This window comes from Pteronotus mesoamericanus, unplaced genomic scaffold (genome assembly GCF_021234165.1).
Source record: "Pteronotus mesoamericanus isolate MK-2021 breed Mesoamerican mustached bat unplaced genomic scaffold, CSHL_Meso_final scaffold_507, whole genome shotgun sequence".
In the NCBI taxonomy this organism is placed as follows: Eukaryota; Metazoa; Chordata; class Mammalia; order Chiroptera; family Mormoopidae; genus Pteronotus; species Pteronotus mesoamericanus.
Window position 1 is genome coordinate 10,612,310 of NW_026555319.1, and position 19,591 is coordinate 10,631,900.

General features: G+C 53.3%; 1 protein-coding gene across 2 annotated transcripts in view; it reads right to left on the reverse strand.

Annotated features, from left to right (window-relative positions):
• The window catches only part of PXN (paxillin), a 44,601-nt gene extending 25,075 nt beyond the window's left edge, over positions 1-19,526 (reverse strand). For both annotated transcript variants that reach the window (XM_054594292.1, XM_054594293.1), the window contains exon 1: positions 19,368-19,526. In XM_054594292.1, the coding sequence (XP_054450267.1) occupies positions 19,368-19,380 (13 nt within the window). In that variant the 5' untranslated portion in view covers positions 19,381-19,526. The remainder of the gene's footprint in view (positions 1-19,367) is intronic.
• Positions 19,527-19,591: the final 65 nt, after the last annotated feature.

A 19,591-nucleotide genomic window follows, 5' to 3' on the forward strand; every position in this document is an offset into this window, starting at 1 on the left:
TTCCAGAGGGGATTCTATAGGCAGCAAGGGGGTGGGTAAAGCGGCCACCAGCTGGGTCCCTGCAGGCTGCACCCCACCCCTCCCCTCCCACATGGACGTGTTTGTGCTGAGTTGGTCTTAAGAAATCAAGGGATTTCACACGACAGCCAGGATTTCTGGCCTCCCAGGGGCAGTCAGAAGAGCGAGCAATGCAGGTCTACTTCCCTGCAGGGCAACCACTGACTGCAGCAGGAAATCTAGGTCCCTTTCTCTCCTGGCCCACTTCATCTGTTCACACCACCTGCCCGACTCCAGCAGGTGCACAAGTTTACAACATAACGTAGCGTGGACTTAGGTGAACTTGAGGACACTGAACCTCTTTGAGCTCTCCTATAGGAGAGTGAAATAACAGCCCCTTACATCACAGAGACAGTAAGGACTCCCAAGCCTCACTGAGGCCACCTGGAGGAACAAGTCGCACAATGAGCGTAAAGCAGACCTGGCATATCACAAGCACACGGTCCATACATGTCATTAGTGCCTGCCTCGCCAGGTGACACCAGGTCACATCCCTGAGTGCCCCAAGGTGTAAAAGAGCACCCAGCACAAGCCCTGAGCAACTGCAGAGAAAGTGCTCTAAGAGGTGTCGGGTCGGGGCCCAGCTCTGCCACTCACGCCCCCCCACCCCCCCACCCCCGATCTGTTAATATATCTGGACTGGCTCGCTGGTCCCCGCCCACAAGGAGTTCACGGGTAAAAAGCTGACAGGCTTGTGCAGGTCCCAACTAAAACTGACCTCTCTCCCCTGCTTCAAAGCCATGCCCAAGTTCAGAGATTTGCCAAGCAGAAGCATCCAGAGGCCCCTGTGCTCGGGGTGCGGGGAGCTCAGTACACAAAGCCAGTGGGGGGAAGGGCACTGCCGGTCCAAAGGCCAGCCTCCCAGCCCCGCAGTGCCATCTGCTCTGACAAGCCACGCTCCAGGAAGAAGTCCAGGGTGGGCCAGTGCAGTCCTTGCTGTACCTGCGCGTCTGAGGTCCCTAACTCCTAGTTCTGCCAGAGGTTCAGCCTTTGGGGCAGCACTGCCCCGGGCCACCCTGGACGTACTCCTGGGGGAGCACGGGCTCTGAGTGTCAGACAGGACGAGCGCCAGCTTGCACTTGGTCCAGCACCGCCTCCCCCCCCCGCCCTGCTGACTCAGCGGAGCTCCCCACCGCGGACACAAGGACCCCTCACCCGCCTGTGTAGAGCAGAGGAGAAGAGAGCAAAGGAACTCAATCTTACCCCAGAGGTCGGCACGGGGCATGCACAGCTGACCCTCTCGGGACAGTGCAGGCCGCCTGAAAGGTCACACAAAACAGCGTGTGCGTGTCCCTACAGCACGGCTCTGGGGAGACGGTTCACGGTGTTCACGGTCCAGAGGGCCTGGGAATCTGCAAAGGTGAAACCACTGCCCAGACCACACCAACAGCAGCGACCTACACCTCCCGACTCACTGCTGGGCCCACTGGAGACAAATCTGATCACTCGGGGCTGCAGCAGCCGCATCTCTGCCCCACGCCCAGGGGGCTGAAATTTCTGGAATGGGCCCTGCTGGGCACTGACCCAGGCAGCACACACACTCCTCCCCAGCAAAGCCACCTCCATGGAGCGTGCGCAAAGCGAGCGGGCACTGCCTCACCTAGGTGTCCAAGGCCCACCTTGAGAAAGGGCGAGCGCCGCATACCTGTACCCATCCCTGTCCCACCTGCCTCCTCCAGTCCTTCCAACCCTCTCCGGTGCCGCATCTTTGCCAGTGGCGTCCCCAGCAGTGCCGGGCACAGGGGAGACAAAGACACAGTGTCTGCCCCAAGGAGCGCTCACCAGGGAGGCTGTCCTAAAAGGCCGGGGGAGAGGAAAGGAGGGGCTTTCTTGGCAGAGGAAGGGCAGAGGCAGAGGTGAGCAGTGCCCGGCGGACAGAGGGGGCTGGAGCTCAGGGGACAAGTCCCAGCTTGGTGGAAGAGGAGTCAGGGACCCAAGGCCTGCTGTGGGTCTGGACTTACAAGGGCAAGTCCCAGGAAGCTGCTGGCTGGCCAGCAGCAGGACCAGGCTTGTGTGTTAGATCATTCAGGCAGTTTGTGCAGGAGAGACAGGCGGGAGGCGGGGCACCGCCAGGGAAGACCAAGAGTCATAATGTTCTAAATAAAACTGTGTAAAATCAACACAACCTGGTAATTGAGTGGCTATGGAGAAAGAGGAAGGCATGCAGGATGCCTCCCACGTTTGCTTCCTGTGAGAGGATGGAGCAAGCCCCAGATGAGATAGGGAAGACAGGAAGGGGAGCAGGAAAGAAAGAAAGTATACGGGAGGGCCAGGGTGACTAGCACAGTGATCCATCGAGGTCAGGGAGAGCAACAGGGCTACACAAGCCAGGGCCTGCTTTTCTTCCCCCGGCCACATCACCTCTGAAACTCTCAGGGGCCCAGGAAGCAGTGGTTTGGGAAACAATACAACAGGGTTGCCACTCCAGTCTGCTCTCCCCTCTGAAAGCGAGTAGTTCTCCCAGCCTGGCCTCGGGGGAGCGTAAACCTGCGTGCTGCCAGTCCCAGGCATTCTCCGGGTGCTCAGGGTCACCAGGAGTTTCCTCCCGCTGCCCCCTCCGGCTTGGTGCTGAAGCCTGCCCATCCCCCAAGAGCTCCCCTCCAGAAGAGGGGTTAGGCCAAGCCCATTATCGAAAAAACAAGTTCTGCCCTGGCTGGTGTGGCAGAGTGGATTGAGTGCCGGCCTGTGAACCAAAGGGCTGCCGGTTCAACTCCCAGTCAGGGCACAAGCCTAGATTGTGGGCCAGGCCCCCATTTGGGGGTGCACAAGAGGCAACCACACATTGATGTTTTTTTGTTTTTCTCCCTCCCTTCCCCTCTCTCTGGAAATAAATAAAATCTTTAAAAAAAACAAAAGCTGCCCCAAAAGGAGCGTTCCACTGAGGAGGCTAACCATTGAACTTGGCTTTGTGGCTCAGGCTGAGTTTAATTGTAAAATCCAATTGAGAGGACACAGGGTAACAATTCACAGCCCATGAGCTTACACACACACACACACACACACACACACACACACACACGCCTCCACCTTACATGCCTTTGCATGAGCTGCTCCTGCGGCCTAGACCACCTTCCTGTCTTCTTTACCAGACCAGTTCCTTTCTTATCCCTTGAGACTTATCACAGTTCAGTTTCCTCTTCTGCAACATAAGGATAAAAATATCTGCCTTGCCTACCTAAAAAAAAGGGAATGTGTAGTTTTTATTCTGGAAGCCTCTTCTGTAAGAGAACCCCAAATCTTAGTAGTGAAATCCTTATTAACTATACAAAGGACAAAGGTTTAGGGCTTTTTCTAAACATCAGGATTCCAATTAAGATGCACAACAGAGAGTCAGTTTAGGGTACCATTTCTTCCAGGAAGCCCTCCCTGACCACATTCCCTGCACAGGGTTCAACCCCCCTTTCCTTTGAGTTCATTTCCCCTGAGAGCGCATATGAAACTGGTAGAAACTGCCTGCATAGGTGCCTGTGTCCCACCAGCCTGTGACAGCTCAGCCAAGAGCAGGGAGCATGGCTTTATTATCTGTCTTCACCTCCTCGGATACAGCAGTGCCTGGCACACTTTTGCTCTGCGGACACCTACTGAATGAATGACTCCCATCAAGCCCGTGTGCTACGGAGCTGTGCCCCACCGCTGCAGCCCAGGCCACCCTGGTCTCCGTGAGTGCTCGCCACATGCAGAGCGCAATGGGCGACAGCAACGCAAGGGAACAAACATGGTCCAAGCCCTCCCTCCTCTTCTAACCCAGGAAATCCCCCTCGGCTGTGATCTAGTTAACACCCCCGCCCCCAGCCTGCACCACTTCTGGCCTTAAAAAGAAATAAAATCAAAGGAATACACCACAAGACTGTGGCCACAGCACAGCAGCCCCTTGTGGGCACCTAAGTTTCAAACTCACTGTGTGGCCTGCCTGGCTTCCCTGGGGGGAGCGGGGCCCAGGCAGTGAGGCGGGCGAGGCTCACAGGAGTGAGGCAGCTGGGAGGAAGTCCGGTCCCCAGCAGAGGCAGGACCTGGGACTGGGTGGCACTTTCATTCGGTGCCGGGGAGCAGGGGGCGGGGGGGGGGGGCACAGGGGAGGCCTTAGCAAGAGCAGTGGAATGGCAGGCCCCTGCCCTGCCATCTCATCCGGTCACACCTCTCTGCATGGGGCAGAGGAGGCAGGAGACGTGAGCTGGAATGTGAAGATTTTTCTGAAACGTGCGTCACCGGAATGTGTTAGCAACACCAGCCATGGGCTCTGCAGCTGGGAGTGGCTGAGCGCATCATTGATTATCATGACTAAGCCACAAATGAGACTCCCCAAACCACAAAGCAGGCACCGAAGATCAGCGATGCTGAGGGAAGTTCCACGGGAGGTGGGGGGGGAACCGGGGAAAGGAGAAGGGAGACAAGATTTGGAAGAGAAACTGAAAGGGAGGGGAAGGCTAAAAAGTAATGTTTTTGCAAACTTTTTTTGTTCATCTCTTTTGACTTTAAAAGGCCCTTTTTACAAAGAAAGAATGCCAGAAATAGTAAATTTATGGGTAAATATAAGAAGCTAGAAATGTAGTGTGGGTTTTACAATATATGTAGACATAAAATGTATGACAACAATCACTAAGGACTGGAGGGGAAAATGGAAACCTACTGTCGCAAAGGCCCTTGTATCGTAGATGAAATAGTGCGATATGATCTGAAGACAGACTGTACGTTAAACCATGAACCACACGGCAACCCCTTGGGTGGTGAACACACAACACAATATACAGGTGACGTGCACCCGAACCCTATATAATTTTGTTTATATATTTTTAAAAAAATTTATTTTTAGAGAGAAGGGAAGGGAGGGAGAAAGAAAGGAAAAGAGACAGCAGCGTGCCTCTTGCACACCCCCAGCTGTGGACCTGGTCTGCAATCCAGGCGTGTGGCCTGACAGAGAATGGAACGGGTGACCTTTTGGTTTGCAAGACGACACCCAACCCACTAAGCCACACCAGTCAGGGCCTATATAATTTTACTAACCAATGTCACCCCAATAAACTCAATTTAAAAAATTTAAAAACCATACAGCAACCACTAAAAATGGTAAACCAATCAAGTATAGCTAAATAAGCCAATAGTGGAGGTAAAATGGAATCCCAAAAAATATATAATGAATCCAAAAGAAGGCAGCAAAAGAAAAAAAGACTAAAGAACAGACGGTACAAATAGAAAACAAATTTTAAGATAGAAGACACACCCAATCATAATGACATTTAAATGTTAGAAGGTCTATATACTCAAATTAAAAGGAAAAGATTGTCAGACTGCATGAAAATGCAAGATTCAATATATACTGCTTATAAGAAACACTTTAAAAAAAGATTTTATTTATTTTTAGAGAGAGGGAAAGGGAGGGAGAGAAACATCAAATGGGTGAAAGAAACATCAATTGGTTCCCTCTTGCACACCCCCAACTGGGGACCCGGCCCGCAACCCAGGCATGTGTCCTGACTGGGAATCAAACCAGGGACCTTACAGTTTGCAGGATGACATCCAACCCACTGAGCCACGCCGATCAGTGCTATTAGAAACACTTTAAACATAAAGACACAGACAGATAGTTCCTACTGGTTTTGTATGTATAAAACAATGGCGAAAAATAGACGACGCTAACAGTAATACCAAGTTGGAGTGGTTCTGTTAATATCAGAACAAGGTAGACTTCCAGGCAGGATTATCACCAGGGACAAAGCAGGGCATTTCATAATGATAAAAGAGGCCCAGACATAGTATCCTAAATGCATATACATCCAATGACAAGGCTTCAAACTAGATGAAACAGAAATGGACAGAACTGAAAGGGAAAGAACACAAATCTAAAACTGCAGCTCAAGGTTTCAAACTCTCATTGAGAATGCTCAATAGTTGAGCAAAAGCCCTTCCAAAAAAAGCCAGAGAGGAAATGAGGAAATAATCCAGGAGCAGCAGGACAGAGGGCCAGCAGAGGCCCAGTCCGAGCAAGGCGAGAGACCCCCAATTTTGCTCACGGAAGCCGCGGGGGCCGGGAGGGCGGCACCAGAGCAGGGGAGGGCCCCTTCCTTTGCGAGAGTCACAGGCCTCCACAGCTCATGCCACACTTCCTGGTGGCTTCCAGTCCCTGGCAAACCTTGGTGGGAGGCAGTGTTCAATACCACCCGGCATACACGTGGTTCATCATTTTCCCCATCCCTGCCAATTACTCCCAAGCATGCCGTGATCCACGTACAGGAGCCACACACACACACACACACACACACACACACACACCCCCACACACACCCCAGCCTGCCCCCGACCCCTCCTCCTTTCCCGTGGGCATTAAGGGGCATCACAGATTGGCAACCAGAAGGCGTCTACAGCATAATCCACGGGGCTGTACGCGACAACAGTGGACTAAAGCAGCCTCTGGACACCAATCCTGGCCCGGCTGCTTACCAGCAACTCCCGCCGGACAAGCCCCTGATCCTGCCTGTGTGTCAGCATCCGCACCTGTAGGGATACCGACCTCATGGGGCTGCTGTGAGAAGAAATTAGGTGACGCAAGTGAGGGGCCTAGAATAGTGCCTAGTGCAGGCAGGTCATATTAATGCAGGCATTATTGTTCCAGTTACGTCCATATATATGCACTGAAAAGACTGTACAGAAAAGCATGAAAATATTAATTGTGGTTATGACTGGCTGATTGTCTCTAAGAGTTTTTAATTATTGCTATTATTGTTTCTTTTGTCCACCTCTGCAGTTTTCATATCTTCTACAATGAACGTGTATTAGCAATGAACGTCATTGCTAATCAGTAAAAAAAGGTTAAATATTAAAAGGAACATGATAATTACTTCTTTCAACAGATATTTATAATACAGAAAAATAAGCTTTAAAAACAATGAAAAAATATAAACCCAGAAAGGATTGAAAATAGGTGTTCAAATAAATATTTGAACATGAATGTTCACAGCAGCACCAGTCCCAATCACCAAAAGGTGGAAACAGCCCAAACGTACACCAACAAGTGAATGGATAAAAACCAAATGTGGTCTATCCCCACAATGGAATATTATTCAGCCATTAACAAAGATGGAGTAATGATATATGTATGAACATGTATGAACCTCAAAAACATTATGCTAAATGAAATAAGTCAGTCACAAAAGTCCATGTAGTATATGATTCCATTTATATAAAATGTCCAAAATAGGTAAATCCATAGAGACAGAAAGCTGACTGGTGGTTGCCAGGGCCAGAGGAAGGAGTAAGGGGAAGACACTGCTTACTGGGTACAGAGTCTCCTTTGGTGGCGATGAAAAAGCTCTAGAATAGATAGAGGTGATGGCTGAACACACTGAATATACTAAATGCCATGGAATTGTTCACTTTAAAATGGTTAATTGTGTTATGTGAATTTCGTCTTAGTTAAAATAAGAAAGGATATGTATGTATAGCATCTGCATGCTTCTATGTTTATAACTGTGTAACAAATGGTTGGAAAAGATACACATCAAACTATTAACACCAGTTACCGCTGCCTGGGAGGGAAAGGAAGGCAGGACTTTCATTCTGCCTTTTTTTTTTTTTTTCTTCTTCCACTTACAATAAGCATGTATCTTCTTTGACAGAAGTAAATAATATCAGATACAAAATAACATGAAAAGATCTCTGGAGAGGAAAAAAGCAAGGCTCGAGGCTACACTGTGGCAGATGTGTAATTCTAGAAAGGAAGAAAACTAGAACCCTGTATATTCCCCAAAAAGGAATAGAAAGAGGAAGGAGTACAGGCCTCCTCTCCTGCAGTGTCCTGGGCAAGCACTTTCTCCTCAGAGGGCCTCAGTTTGTCTATCTGTAAAATGGGCGAGTTGAACCTCATAATTGATCTTTGAATGTTTTTACATTTTTTATTTTCAGATGTTTAAAAAGCCACAAAACTCATTTTACAATTACAGTCTTTAATGGAAGCCCAATATACAAACAGATGAAAAGTGAACAGCTCTAAATGAAACGGGCGATGGCTGCACACAGCCCCCCACCCCCGACCACAGGGGCAGGTGACACTCTAAGCTCCTTCAAGCGCTATAAGGGTAGCGGTCTCAGGAAGACTGACTCACACCAAAGCCACAGAGAAGGGGGTGCTGACCGTTAGCACCCAAAGGACTCTTCAGAGAAGAACTCTCCCTGGCAGTAGAAGCAGGGAGAAGAGACAAGGGCAGGGCTGGTGTGAAGCCCAAGCCAATGACACCAAAAGGAGTTGCTACCAGCAATACCATCAATAGCCAGGGACCAGGAAGCCAAGGGTCCCCAGGGCAGCCGGGCTGTGACAGCCCAGGCCCCCACATCTCCGTCAAGGTCAGGGAGATAACAGCTCTCTCTGGGTCAGTGTTCCTGCTGCTTGAGGAACACAAACAGGATGTTTGGAAACAGATGACCAGAAGTGACCACAGGAAATCATGACAGCCACCTCCAGGTAACACTCCTCTTCTCCCTGCAGCTCGTTTCCGGTGTGGCTATCTCAGCAGACCAGGCAAAAAGACATCAAGTGCTGCCCCTGGCCAGGTGGCTCAGCTGGTTGGAGTATCATCCCATACACCAAAAGGATGTGGATTCACTCCCTGGTCAGGGCACACATCGAGGCTGCGGGTTCGATCCCCGATCGGGACATGTACAGAAAGTAATTGGTCAATGTTTCTCTCTCATATCAATGCTCCTCTTTCTCTCTCTCTCAAAAAATTAATAAACATATCCTCAAATGAGGATTTAAAAAAAAAAAGAAAGAGGTCAAGTACTGACTTCCAAAGAGAGAGAAGGGGCAGGAAGTCTTGTAAAGTTCAGAACATGGCAGAAGAAGCTGTCGGAGGTGTTGAGAGGGGGCAAATGAGGACACCCATCCATCCCAACAGCTACTCGCCCCAGAGATGCAGCTCAGCTGACACTCTAAGGAGGGGTGTGGAAACCACACAGCCACCAGTGAGCACAGAGGACTTTCCGAGCTGACCAGCACGTGACCGAGCAAGCCCAGGAGGGCAACCAGGCCAGGTCTCCCAGCAGCATAGTGTCTCGGGTGCCACGGCCACTCCGCCACCCCCACCTCAGGGAGCCAGCCAGACTCAACTGTCCGGGAGCTCACCAGTGATGAGAAGCCACCCTAGAGGGCCAGCCAAGCCAGGAGTCCGTGGCGGGGGCGGGGGGTGGGGTGGGGCAAATCCAGGGGAAGCCAGCGGCAGGCCGTGGGACGCTCGCATTTCGACCTAAGGACGAGGAGCGTTCCCGGAAACAACAAGGACAAGCCCAGCCAGGCCTCTCTGAGCCACCTGAAATCCCCGACAGGGCCCAGGGCTAACCCGGCAGAGGGGCTGCCCCTAAACAGGCACAGAGGTAGCGGGGCAGCCCCTCACTGGGTGGGCTTCTAGCTAATGGCTGAGGCCACTCGACTGACAAAAAATCACAGTTCGTGGTCCAGAAAGCCAGTCTCTTTCTTTTCCTCCTGCTCCGAGGAGCCTCACTGGCCTAGACCCATCCTGAGAGGCTTCACGGGCGTCACGAGCAGCCTCCACAACCTGCCCCGACCACGGGAGACTTGAGGGCTCTGCGAGGCACTGCGCTGGGAGTGGGGCCCGGCGTGGCCCTCTGCGGCAGCTCCCACACTGGTGTGAAGGAACGATTCGTGTAAACCAAGCCACCGGACAACCTCCTCCCCTAGCCACTTCCTACCCAAAGCCATCAGAGAGGCTCAGGGGAGAGGAAAGGTCACAAAACCAAATCCCAGCTGACATCACCAGCCCTGGGGAATGACCATTTCACCCGCAGATCAGGGCCCCCAACACGCCAGCCCACAGGGCTAAGAGGAGTCCCAAGGCACATCTCCTGCGAGCCAGCCCAAGTCAGGTTCCTTCCCCAGGCCCAGCTGAATGGCCAACCAGGTCCACAGGCGTTGCACGCTCGCCACCAAGGCCACAGCGAATGTAAGCAGCAGGTTCATGAAGTGGAGAGGAGAGGTGAAGGGGAGAAAGCCAAACTCCCAGAGCAAGGTCTAGGTTGTTCCAAGGATGAGTAATAACGATAACCGTTCCCCTCTATTGAGCACTTTAAAGCATTTCAGGAAATGCACCTGTTTCACAGATGAGGGGGCACAGATTGGGGGGCTGAGTCTCAGGGTGAGAGGCCACCTGCCAAGGTCACGCCGTCAGCAAGGGGCAGCATCAATACAGACCCAGGAGTGGCTGACGGCAGAGTCTGTGTTCTGCCCGGGGCGCCATGCTGCCGCGCACCCACATGGCATGCAGAGGGCTCCTTGCTCTGATTCTCTGGAGGAGAAAGCGGTGGCGGTAGATCAGGCATCGCAGCGGGTGTCCCTGGTTCACACCCATTTAACCATCAACCGCCATCAAATTATTTATTAAGCCTCTGCAGAGGGAACCGAGCCATACTTGGCAGTAAGAGACACTTCAAAGGTAGGTAAGATCCCTGTCTTCAAGGGGCTTACAGGCTGGGGAGAGACAAAAGGGAAGGAGCCAATATATATAAATCCGTAAAGTTCTACCAAAGTGGAGGGACCAAGAGGTTAGGGGTTTTAACCAGAAAAAAAGTCTTCTGCAGAAGTTGACGAGAGCTGAGTTCTCGAAGGCAGCGGGTGAGGGGAGATACAGGGGGAAGGAGGCTACTGTCTGCCACATGGACAAAAATCCAGGCTCCAGGCAGAGAGGTAAGCACTTGGAGCACACAGGAGTCAAATCTAACTCAGAGGATACAGTTCAAGAAATCCCCTGACTTGGCACCTGTGTGTTTGCTGTACAAGGCAGAGAGAGAGCATTCTTAGAACCTCCTAATTCAGGGCCAGGTAGGAACATGCTCCTGGGAGCCGGGCCCTCTGCAGGCAACAGAGAGCCAAGGCGAGGGCTGGGCCCATGGAGGACAACTAGGCGGTGGCACGGAAGACAGGCATCCGTGCAGCCAACTCTGACTTTTCAAAAGAATCAGCTGCCCTGACCTGACCGGTGTGGCTCAGTTGGTTGGGCGTGATCCCACAAAGCGAAAGGTAGAGGTTCGACTCCTGGTCAGAGTGTGTGCCTGGGCGGGTTCAGTCCCCGGTCAGGGCACATGAGAGAGAAAACCAGTCAAATTTTCTCTCTCACATAGACGTTGTTCTCCCTCTCTTCCTCTCTCTCTGAAAATAAATAAATAGAATCTTTTTTTTTTAAAGATCCTATTTAAAAAAAGAAGAAAAGAGACAACCTGTGGATTTTGTAGATGCACTTTACATGTCAGCAACTAATTTGGGATATTTTTAAATATGATTAAGGCCAAGCAGCATGGGTGTGTAGACCGAGCCCAGCCTGTGATTTCTCACCCCTGCCTGGAGGTGTCCAATGCAGAGAAGCCGGAAGAGAATGGGCTGGGCACCCCAAGACCTGTGATAAAGTTCTTGCACCACACCGTTATCCGTGGTGGCGCTGGGTGTGTCCCCTTCCACTGAGTCCCCTGGGTTTCAGTTTTTCTTCCTCATCTGTAGCACACGGAGAACTACCATCTGCCCCAGAGGGCAGCTGTCAGAACCGTAAAAAACGACGACGCATATGAAAATGTTGCCTAAACCTAGAAGTGCGACGTAAGTGCCCGTGGTTTCACACAGGCCAAGGAAGAGAGCGGACGGCAGCAGAGGCAGCAGACAATAGAGGAGGCCACGAGCAGAGAGTGAGAAGGAAATGAGTAGGGTCCTTGCTGGCATGCAGACCGGAAGAATCTGGACAATGGAATCCACGTCAGGGGTGGAAATACAAACTTAGGAGTTGCCAACACACAGTGAGAAAAGAGGTCACGCAAGCAGACACACTGACCCAGGTACCTGGGAGAGAAACCAGGAGCCCAGCGAGAGCTGTGGGAAAACGCAAAAAAAGCAAATCTTAAGGAAGGGGAGGGGAAATATGGTCACTAAAGTGATGGGAGGTGTGCCTAGCAAAAGAGAAGACTGGCCCAGGCTGTGTTAAAAACAAAATAAGGAGCAAAACAAAAGAAGTTTGAAAGGGCAGAAAAATAAAAATAGAGAGCCAGAAGAAAAAGGGTCTAGGTAAACCCGCAGGTGGACAGACAGGAGGTACGGGGCGGGAGGGCACTGGGGGTTTTAAAAGGTGTCCAGGTAGAAAAAGACTTGTGGGGGTGGAGTAAAGAGCGAATGAACAACGAGGGCCCCGTTGGGGGCTGCCCACTCTGTGCTGGACACTCCACGTCCCTCGTCTCGTGGGGCCTCCCAGCGCCTCGGACAGCAGGATTTGGGCCCACTGTACAGCCTGCTTAAAACAGGGTTTTTGCATTGCTGCAAAAGACCCACTTCTCCATGGCTCACTCAGAAAGACACAGACTTGGCGCCAGAGGAGAATCAAGACACCTGAGGACCCCCGAGCTTACTGAGAGGCGCTCTCCGGAGGCTTCCGCTCACCTTGCTCTCGCTCACCCAGGCCTCTACTATTCGAAACAGCTGGAAATGTGTGCCTCACTCTCCCCAACAAGAAAACAGAACAGAACATGGCTGCTTCTGCCAAGTGAGTTCTGAATAAGCTGCATTCCATTTCATTAAAACAATTACCTGAGTCCCAGCCAAGAATTACATAAAGCTTCCTCCCAGCACCACCCCTCCCCCCCTAAAACACACATCATGCTGCTTTTGAAACAGGCAGAGTAAGGCCATGACACACCATGCTGAGACCACACTGGGAAGATCCCATGATCCCTACCAAGTGGCCGGCCCCTGTGTCCTGGGACGCCAGCAGGCAGATGTGAGGCTCAGAGAACACCTCTGCGGGAAGCACTCTCCTTACAAGGGCCTGGTGGCTGCCCACAACGCTTCTAGTGGGCACCAGCACCCTCAAAGCCAAGGGGGCCCCTGGTGCCCAAATCCAGCTATTTCTCTCAAACAGATGGGGGACCCAAGTGACTTGGCTCCGCGCTGGCACAGAACAAGACAAGAGGGACCTGGGAGTGCGGATTCCAGGTGAGGAAGCCTGAAGTCTGAAGAACGAGGGTCCCATCTCAGCCGTACGCAAGGGCCTGGGACGACTCTGGCCCACGCCGCCCATGGCCCATGCTGTTCCGTGGGCCACAGAGAAGAGAGGTTTATGACTGAGGCTGAAGAGCATTTCATCCCTCCCCCAGGCTCAGCTGCCCAGAGGCTGTTCTCTGCCTTCTGTGAAGCTCTGCTCTGCATCCCACCCAGGCAACCCCTTCCAAGCTCCATCACCATCCTCGCCCGGGCCCTGGTCACCACACCCAGAATCACCCCAGGGTGTGCTTCCAAACGCTGGGATCTCTCTGGCCGGGGCTGGCCCTTCCCCCCACCCCCACACAGGTCATGGTGGCTGTGGGCCCCTATCTCCAGCTGGCAGTTGCCAGTCACTATCACGCCAGGCCCGCTTGGCTCCTGTCTCTGCCCACCCAGTCTTTGTACCAGCCGCGCAGTCACAGGAGGCCAGGAGCCACCCGAGCCAACCACAGGCAGCCGCCTAGGAGTGCCCCCTGGCCGAATGACCCTGAGCCCGCTAGGGAAAGCAAGGCTGTCTTGGTTTTTCTAACCTTTTATCATGAAAATACCTAAACACATAAGAAGCTGAAAGGTATTACAATGAGTATCCATATACCATCCACCTAGATTCAATCGTTAACATTTTGCCATTTTGTATTAAAAACCTGTGTGCCCCTCCCCCAACGTGTGCAAGGTGGAACAAAAGCAGATTTACAGTCGTTGAGTACACGGAACAGTTTATTCTTGTAATATTCGTTATTAATTATTGCATTATTTCCTATACAAGCAACTGTAAATGTACTTTTGCCCCACCCTGTACACACACAGAGTTCCTTTTTTTTTTTTTATTGCATTATTTAAAACTATGTTGCCCACACCATGACATTTTACTCCCGAATACTTTAGTATGCACCTAACAATAACAATGTTCTCCCATAAAACCACAATACCACAATCACACAAGAAATAAGCATTAAGAGGCCATCTTTAAGGGAAAAATTGGCCACCAGGGCTCCGCTGGGCCGGGCCAACCACACATCCTGCCTGCCACTGGCCCAGCGTCCAGGCCTCCCTGGAAAGGCCAGCCCTGAGCCCCACGGTTAGGCAATCGGTCCGTCAGCTGGAAGACTTATCAGGACGCAAATAAGCTTGAGGCCAGATGTGCGACTCCCAGCGAGGCCGCGGCTAGAAAGGCAAAGTGCAGGGGCCTGGGAGGCTGTGGCAGTCCCGGGCTTCTCCCAGGTGAGGAGATGCCCCCGGACGCCCCTTTCTATTGCTGCTTTGTCGAGATTTCTGGGAAAACTCAGTTTCCTAGTTCTTTCTCTCCGTCTTCTCCCACAGGCCATCTGCTATTCACTACCTGAAAGGCTGTCAACAACTTCCCCCTGGCAGCCCTGTACGAACACCTGAACAAGGACAGGAGGGTGTTTGTATGGGGTGGGGAGGCGGGGTACGAGGGGGAGGCTTCCCATTCCACCCAGAAGGGGTTAGAAGAGAGACGGCGGAGGGCCACCGCAGGTTCTCCTGCACATCTGCGCAGTAGGCTCGCAGTTCCATCTTGAGGGGAGCAGGAGACTGGACTGGTGACAGGTAGAGAAGTGAGGCCCTCCGCCCCGCAAGAGATACTGCTTCAGTGCCCCGCGTCCCATCCTGAGTCCCCAAGAAAGAACAAAGGAGGAGAAAGAAGCAGCCACAGAATAGAGGAAAAGGACAGATGTGGAGACTGAACAGAGAATGGAAAGCAATTAAACCAACAGGCACCCAAGAGTAGATCCAGTATCACGAACTGAAATGTGAAGAATGGCTGGTTACAAGCTGGAGTCTGCATTAAAATCCGATCCCAGCCTTGCCACTCACCAGTGGGCTCTCCCTCTCTGAGCCTATTTCGTCATCTATAAAACGCGTACTAGTAATAGTAACAGAGCCTGTGCCTCTTGTGGCCTACACGACTCAATGAAACCATGTATGTAAGGCAACCAGCGCAGTGCCTGCACACAGTAAATGCTCAGTGAATATTACGGAAAAGAGTTCTGTAAACTGTAAAAAAGGAAAGTGCTCTACAGAGGTGTGTTGTTATTAGTGGAGGCAGTGAGACCAGGACAACCGAGGGGAGGGCTGAAATGAGAGCGAAGCCAGGAGGAAGTATTTTCAGCATCGTCTCTGATCTTGAAACAAGGAACGGGCCCGAGGGAAGCTTCGGAGGGTCAGGTCAACACACTCCATGCATGATGACTACATGGAGGAAGAGGGCCCCGGCTGGTGTGGCTCCCCTGGACGGACCAACCAAAAGCTTTCTGGTTCTACTCCTGGTCAGGGCATATGCCTGGGCTGCAGGTTCGGTGCCTGGCTGTGGGGCGTGCAGGAGGCAACTGATGGATTTTTCTCTCCCTCTCTTTCTCTGTCCCTTCCCCTTTCTCTAGAATCTATTTTTTTTTTTTTAATGAGGAGGAGCGCTGCTCAGCACATCAGTGGTAACTCTGCCCTCCCACGAGCCCCTCCAGCTAAGGGCCTACCCAGTCTCACCAATGCATGGACATCACTGGAGAAGCTGGAAGAAAGGAAGACAGAGATTTCCCTCGGAAGAACTCAAACCCACAGTGGTTTATGGCCCCCAGAAGCCCAAACCTTTCCACGCTAAGCCGTGGCTGCCCAGGCAACAGACAGCCTAGCGCAGCGGAAAGGGCACCTTCTAAGGATCAGACACTCCAGGGTTTGAATCCCGCCCTGCCCCTCACTAGGGCAGAGCCCAGCAGCAGCTCTGGCACTGACGTGGAGCCCTCTGGGAGCGCACACGGCTCCAGGAGGGCCTCTGCCCCAGGCCCAGCAGCTGGGTGCCCTGACCCGGGCCCAGCATACAGAGGCACCACAGACAGGCAAGCCCAAAGTCCAGAATTTCCATGGAGACAGGGAGGCTCCATCGCCCCAAATGCCCCAGGCAACTCCCCTGCTCCCCACCCCACCCCCAGCCACAGTACCCCTCCAAGGACAATGAGGCACTGTTTTCTAGAGGGTCAGGACTGCTGAGAAGCTGAAGGAAGACATGACTAGATTCCAGCAGCAACTGGGCATTGCCAACAGCTGGCTGTTCCCCCTGGGAGAGGAGGGAGGCAAATCTATCAAGGCCTGAGCTGGCCTCTTCCATAAGGACACCCGCCGCCACCACAGAGGCTGTATTCTGGGGATGGCCCCCAGGGCAGAACTTTTAAAGGTAACAAGCAGTCACTCAGTAGGCCCCATGGCTCATCCCCCTGGTTAGTCAATGGTCACTCGTTACCTTACTATGATTATAATTACCAGGACCTGAACTGGATCAGTCTGGGTTCCAATCCCAGCTCCCCCAGTGAAGCTCCCAGAGCTCAGGTTTCCACATCTGTAACGCGGAGATAAAACACCTCCCTCTCCCAATGGCTGCGATGAAACTCACAACGTGCCTGGTCCAGCGCCTGTCTCCTCCCATCAAGCAGGAGCGATCATCAGTGGATCACAACTGTGGTCACCGGCCCCCCCAAGCACAGTAGGAACAGGAGGAAGGGGAGAGCAAGGAGCCAGGTCATAAAGTGTAATCAGAGTGCACCTCAGCGCTGTGGGAACTCTGTCCAGGAAACTCCGGCCAGAGAACAGGGCGAACACTTGGCCAAACCAGTGTCCAAACAGTAATGAGAAGAGCCACCCCACAGCACAAAGCAGAGAGAACGCACAGTGAAAGGCTGTGTTTATGTTTTTCTGCCCAAAGAGCTATAAATTTGTAACTTATTAAATAGCACATGGTGAGCCTGTCACTAGCAGCTACAGGGAGAGGTGAGTGGGTGAGTTCCCCAAATTTTTTTTGTTTCCAAAAAACCACCTCACAGCACAGAGTCTTGCCCCCTCTAGCCTCACCACAGGACGACCGTAAGTGCTTCCCTATTTCAGGGACCAGTAGGCTCATGGCTGAGGGCACTCTCAGGGCAAAAATAAAAACAAGAGGCCTGGCCTTTGTGTCTGCCCTAACTAAGGAAAACAGCTGACGGGAAGGGTGCTGAGCAGTCAGCCAGACAGCTGATGGGGCCTGAGCGCAGAGGCAAATTCCTCTCCCCTCCTGCACGCCCCATTCCTCCCACCCCAGGCTCTGGTCAGCCAGGCGTGGCCGGCCCCCTGGGAGTTTAGGCCAAGGAAGCCGGGCAGCCGGGATCCAAACAGCTGGGGCGGCTGTGGTGGGAGGCAGCAGAAGTTACAGGTGGCAACCCTCGCCCCGTTGCAACCCTTCCTTCCCATGCAGCTCACCCCTCCTAGGGAAGAAGGGCCTCTGGGTGGACAATTGCTGCAGATCCAGGAGCTAGAAACTGGGCTTCTAGTCCTGGTTTTGCCATCTTGTGGCTGTGCAGCCTTGGGCAAGTGAAGTCAACCTCTCTTAGTCTCTGTTTTCTCAGTTTGTAAAAGGCGGGTAGCAATGACAGCAGTGGCTTTAAGGGGCTCTTATAAAGGGTTGCTGAGAGGATGGGACAAGGTGAACTATGGGAAGAACTCCATAAACAGCACATTTAAAGTCCTACCGTGCACCTTGCCAGCACACTCTCTTTCCTTTCAGAGACTAACTCAGCTTCCTGGCCCTACATGGAAGGCTGTCAGAAGACAGGAATTCAGGCTGCAAACTCTACAGAGGCTTTCTCGGTCCTTCAAATAGCACAGGAACTGCACAGAAACTTTGAGACTTTCAGGTCCTGATTTTAAAAATATCCCCCAGCCTCCTTTAAGCTTACTTATTTTTATGTGAAAAAAAAATACCTGCCTGGAAGCTGTGCCAACCTTGAGTGTGTTGGAAAGGTGGGTGCCAAGCCTGACCCAAAGGCAGAACTATGCTTGGCAGCCGTTGCGCTCCGCAAAACAGGCAGGATCCAGCGTACACCGTCCCCGGCTCAGGATGGGGGTGGGGGGGCCTGATCCCAAAAGAAGCTGCCAGGGAGCAGGGAAGTCCCAGTCCTCCCCCCTGCCCCCTGGAAGCCCAGTGCCTACAAATAGCCAGTCTTAACTTAGTGCCCTCTGCACCTGGGGCAGGCCCATGAGGCGAGGAGTGGATGAATCCACTCCTCAGAGCCTGCAGCAGAGAAAGCATCAATGGTCACACAAGGCACCCACAGTGCAGTGAGGGAAGACAAGGCCCCTACAGAGAAGAAACTTCTCCCCCTCCTCACCTCCTCAGCTCAGAGGCCCTCCAGCTACGGTCAGGAAGGGGAAGGAAAGTGGATCCTCCCACTCCAGGGTTCACGCCACTCAAGGCATTCCTAGAACCCTGGCACCAACCCCCTTGGCTCTAGTGTCTGGTTCCAGGAGATGCTTTCCTCTGCCCTAAACAGCAAATCAAGACTGGAGTGAAAAGAGTACTTTTGGAGCTCCAATAACACGAAAACAGTAAAACTCTGTTCCGGGCATCCTGTCCTCCTTTCCTGTGTGGCTTCCAGCAAGGTCTGATACTAGGTGGAGTGAAGGGACTCTGCCAGCCAGGACAAGTTCAAAGACGGCCATACCTTGAGGCCCACTTCCCTCCTCATTCCCCTGGCATTTCGTTTCCGGAGCGCCTGGGAGTGGGGTGAGAATCCTGTCTCCCCAGATTAGGCTGGCCCACAGAGAGGAGAGGGCAGTCAGTGAAATGGAGTGACCAGTCCAGGAGACAGGGAGACAAGAACTGATGTGGGGGGTTAGTGAGGCACATGGGAAACGTGTCTTTGTAGGGGCGAGGCTCCCCTCTAACTTGTGAGTCTGACTAGCGCCCTGAAAGGGGTGGGCTCGGAGAGGCAATCCCTGAAGTGGGAGTGGTCCTGGAGGGGGTGGGAGCGCGCCCTGGAATTGAAGGACCAGCCTGTAAAACTAGGCAGCTGTTCCCGAGTTGGGCAATCTATCTGTGAGGTGGGAGTGGGGGTGGGGTGGGGGTGGGGAGCGCTCTGTGAAGTGAGGGTCCCATAGCTGGGGAGGTGGTCTGGTCCAGGCGGTGAGGGTCCTGCCCCTGAAGCAGACAGGGCAGGTTTCTGAGGTGCAAGCTGATCCCTGAGGCTGGTCTGGGAGATGGGGGTGGGTCCCCGAGGTCCGGGGTCCAGAGGTGGGGCCGTCCCCGAAGATGGGGGTGGCGGCTGTGAGGACGGCGGCGAGGCCTGCCTGGTCCGGGACTTAGGCCCGGTCCGGGATCCCGGCCCCCCGGAGCCCCGGCCGGCCGGGACCGGAACGGGGTCCCGAGCCGCCGACGGTGAGATCCGGCGGCCCCCGCCGGTCGCTCGCGCCCGCCCAGCCCGGGGCCGCGCGCCCTTCGCTGCCTCCCAACCTCGGCCTCCCGCTCACTCACCGAGGTCGTCCATGGTGGGGCTGCGGGAGCCGGCAACCGACTCGACGTCGCGCTCGCTGCCCGTCCCCGGGACGCTCCTCTCCGCCCTGCAACTTTTCAGCCGCGAGCTTCGGCCCGGAACGGAACGCGCTGCCGCCGCGCGCGCCCGCGCCCGCCGCGCGCCCCGCCCCCGGCTGTCCCCACGAGCACGCGCACCTCGCAGGCCCCGCCTGCGGTGGCCCCGC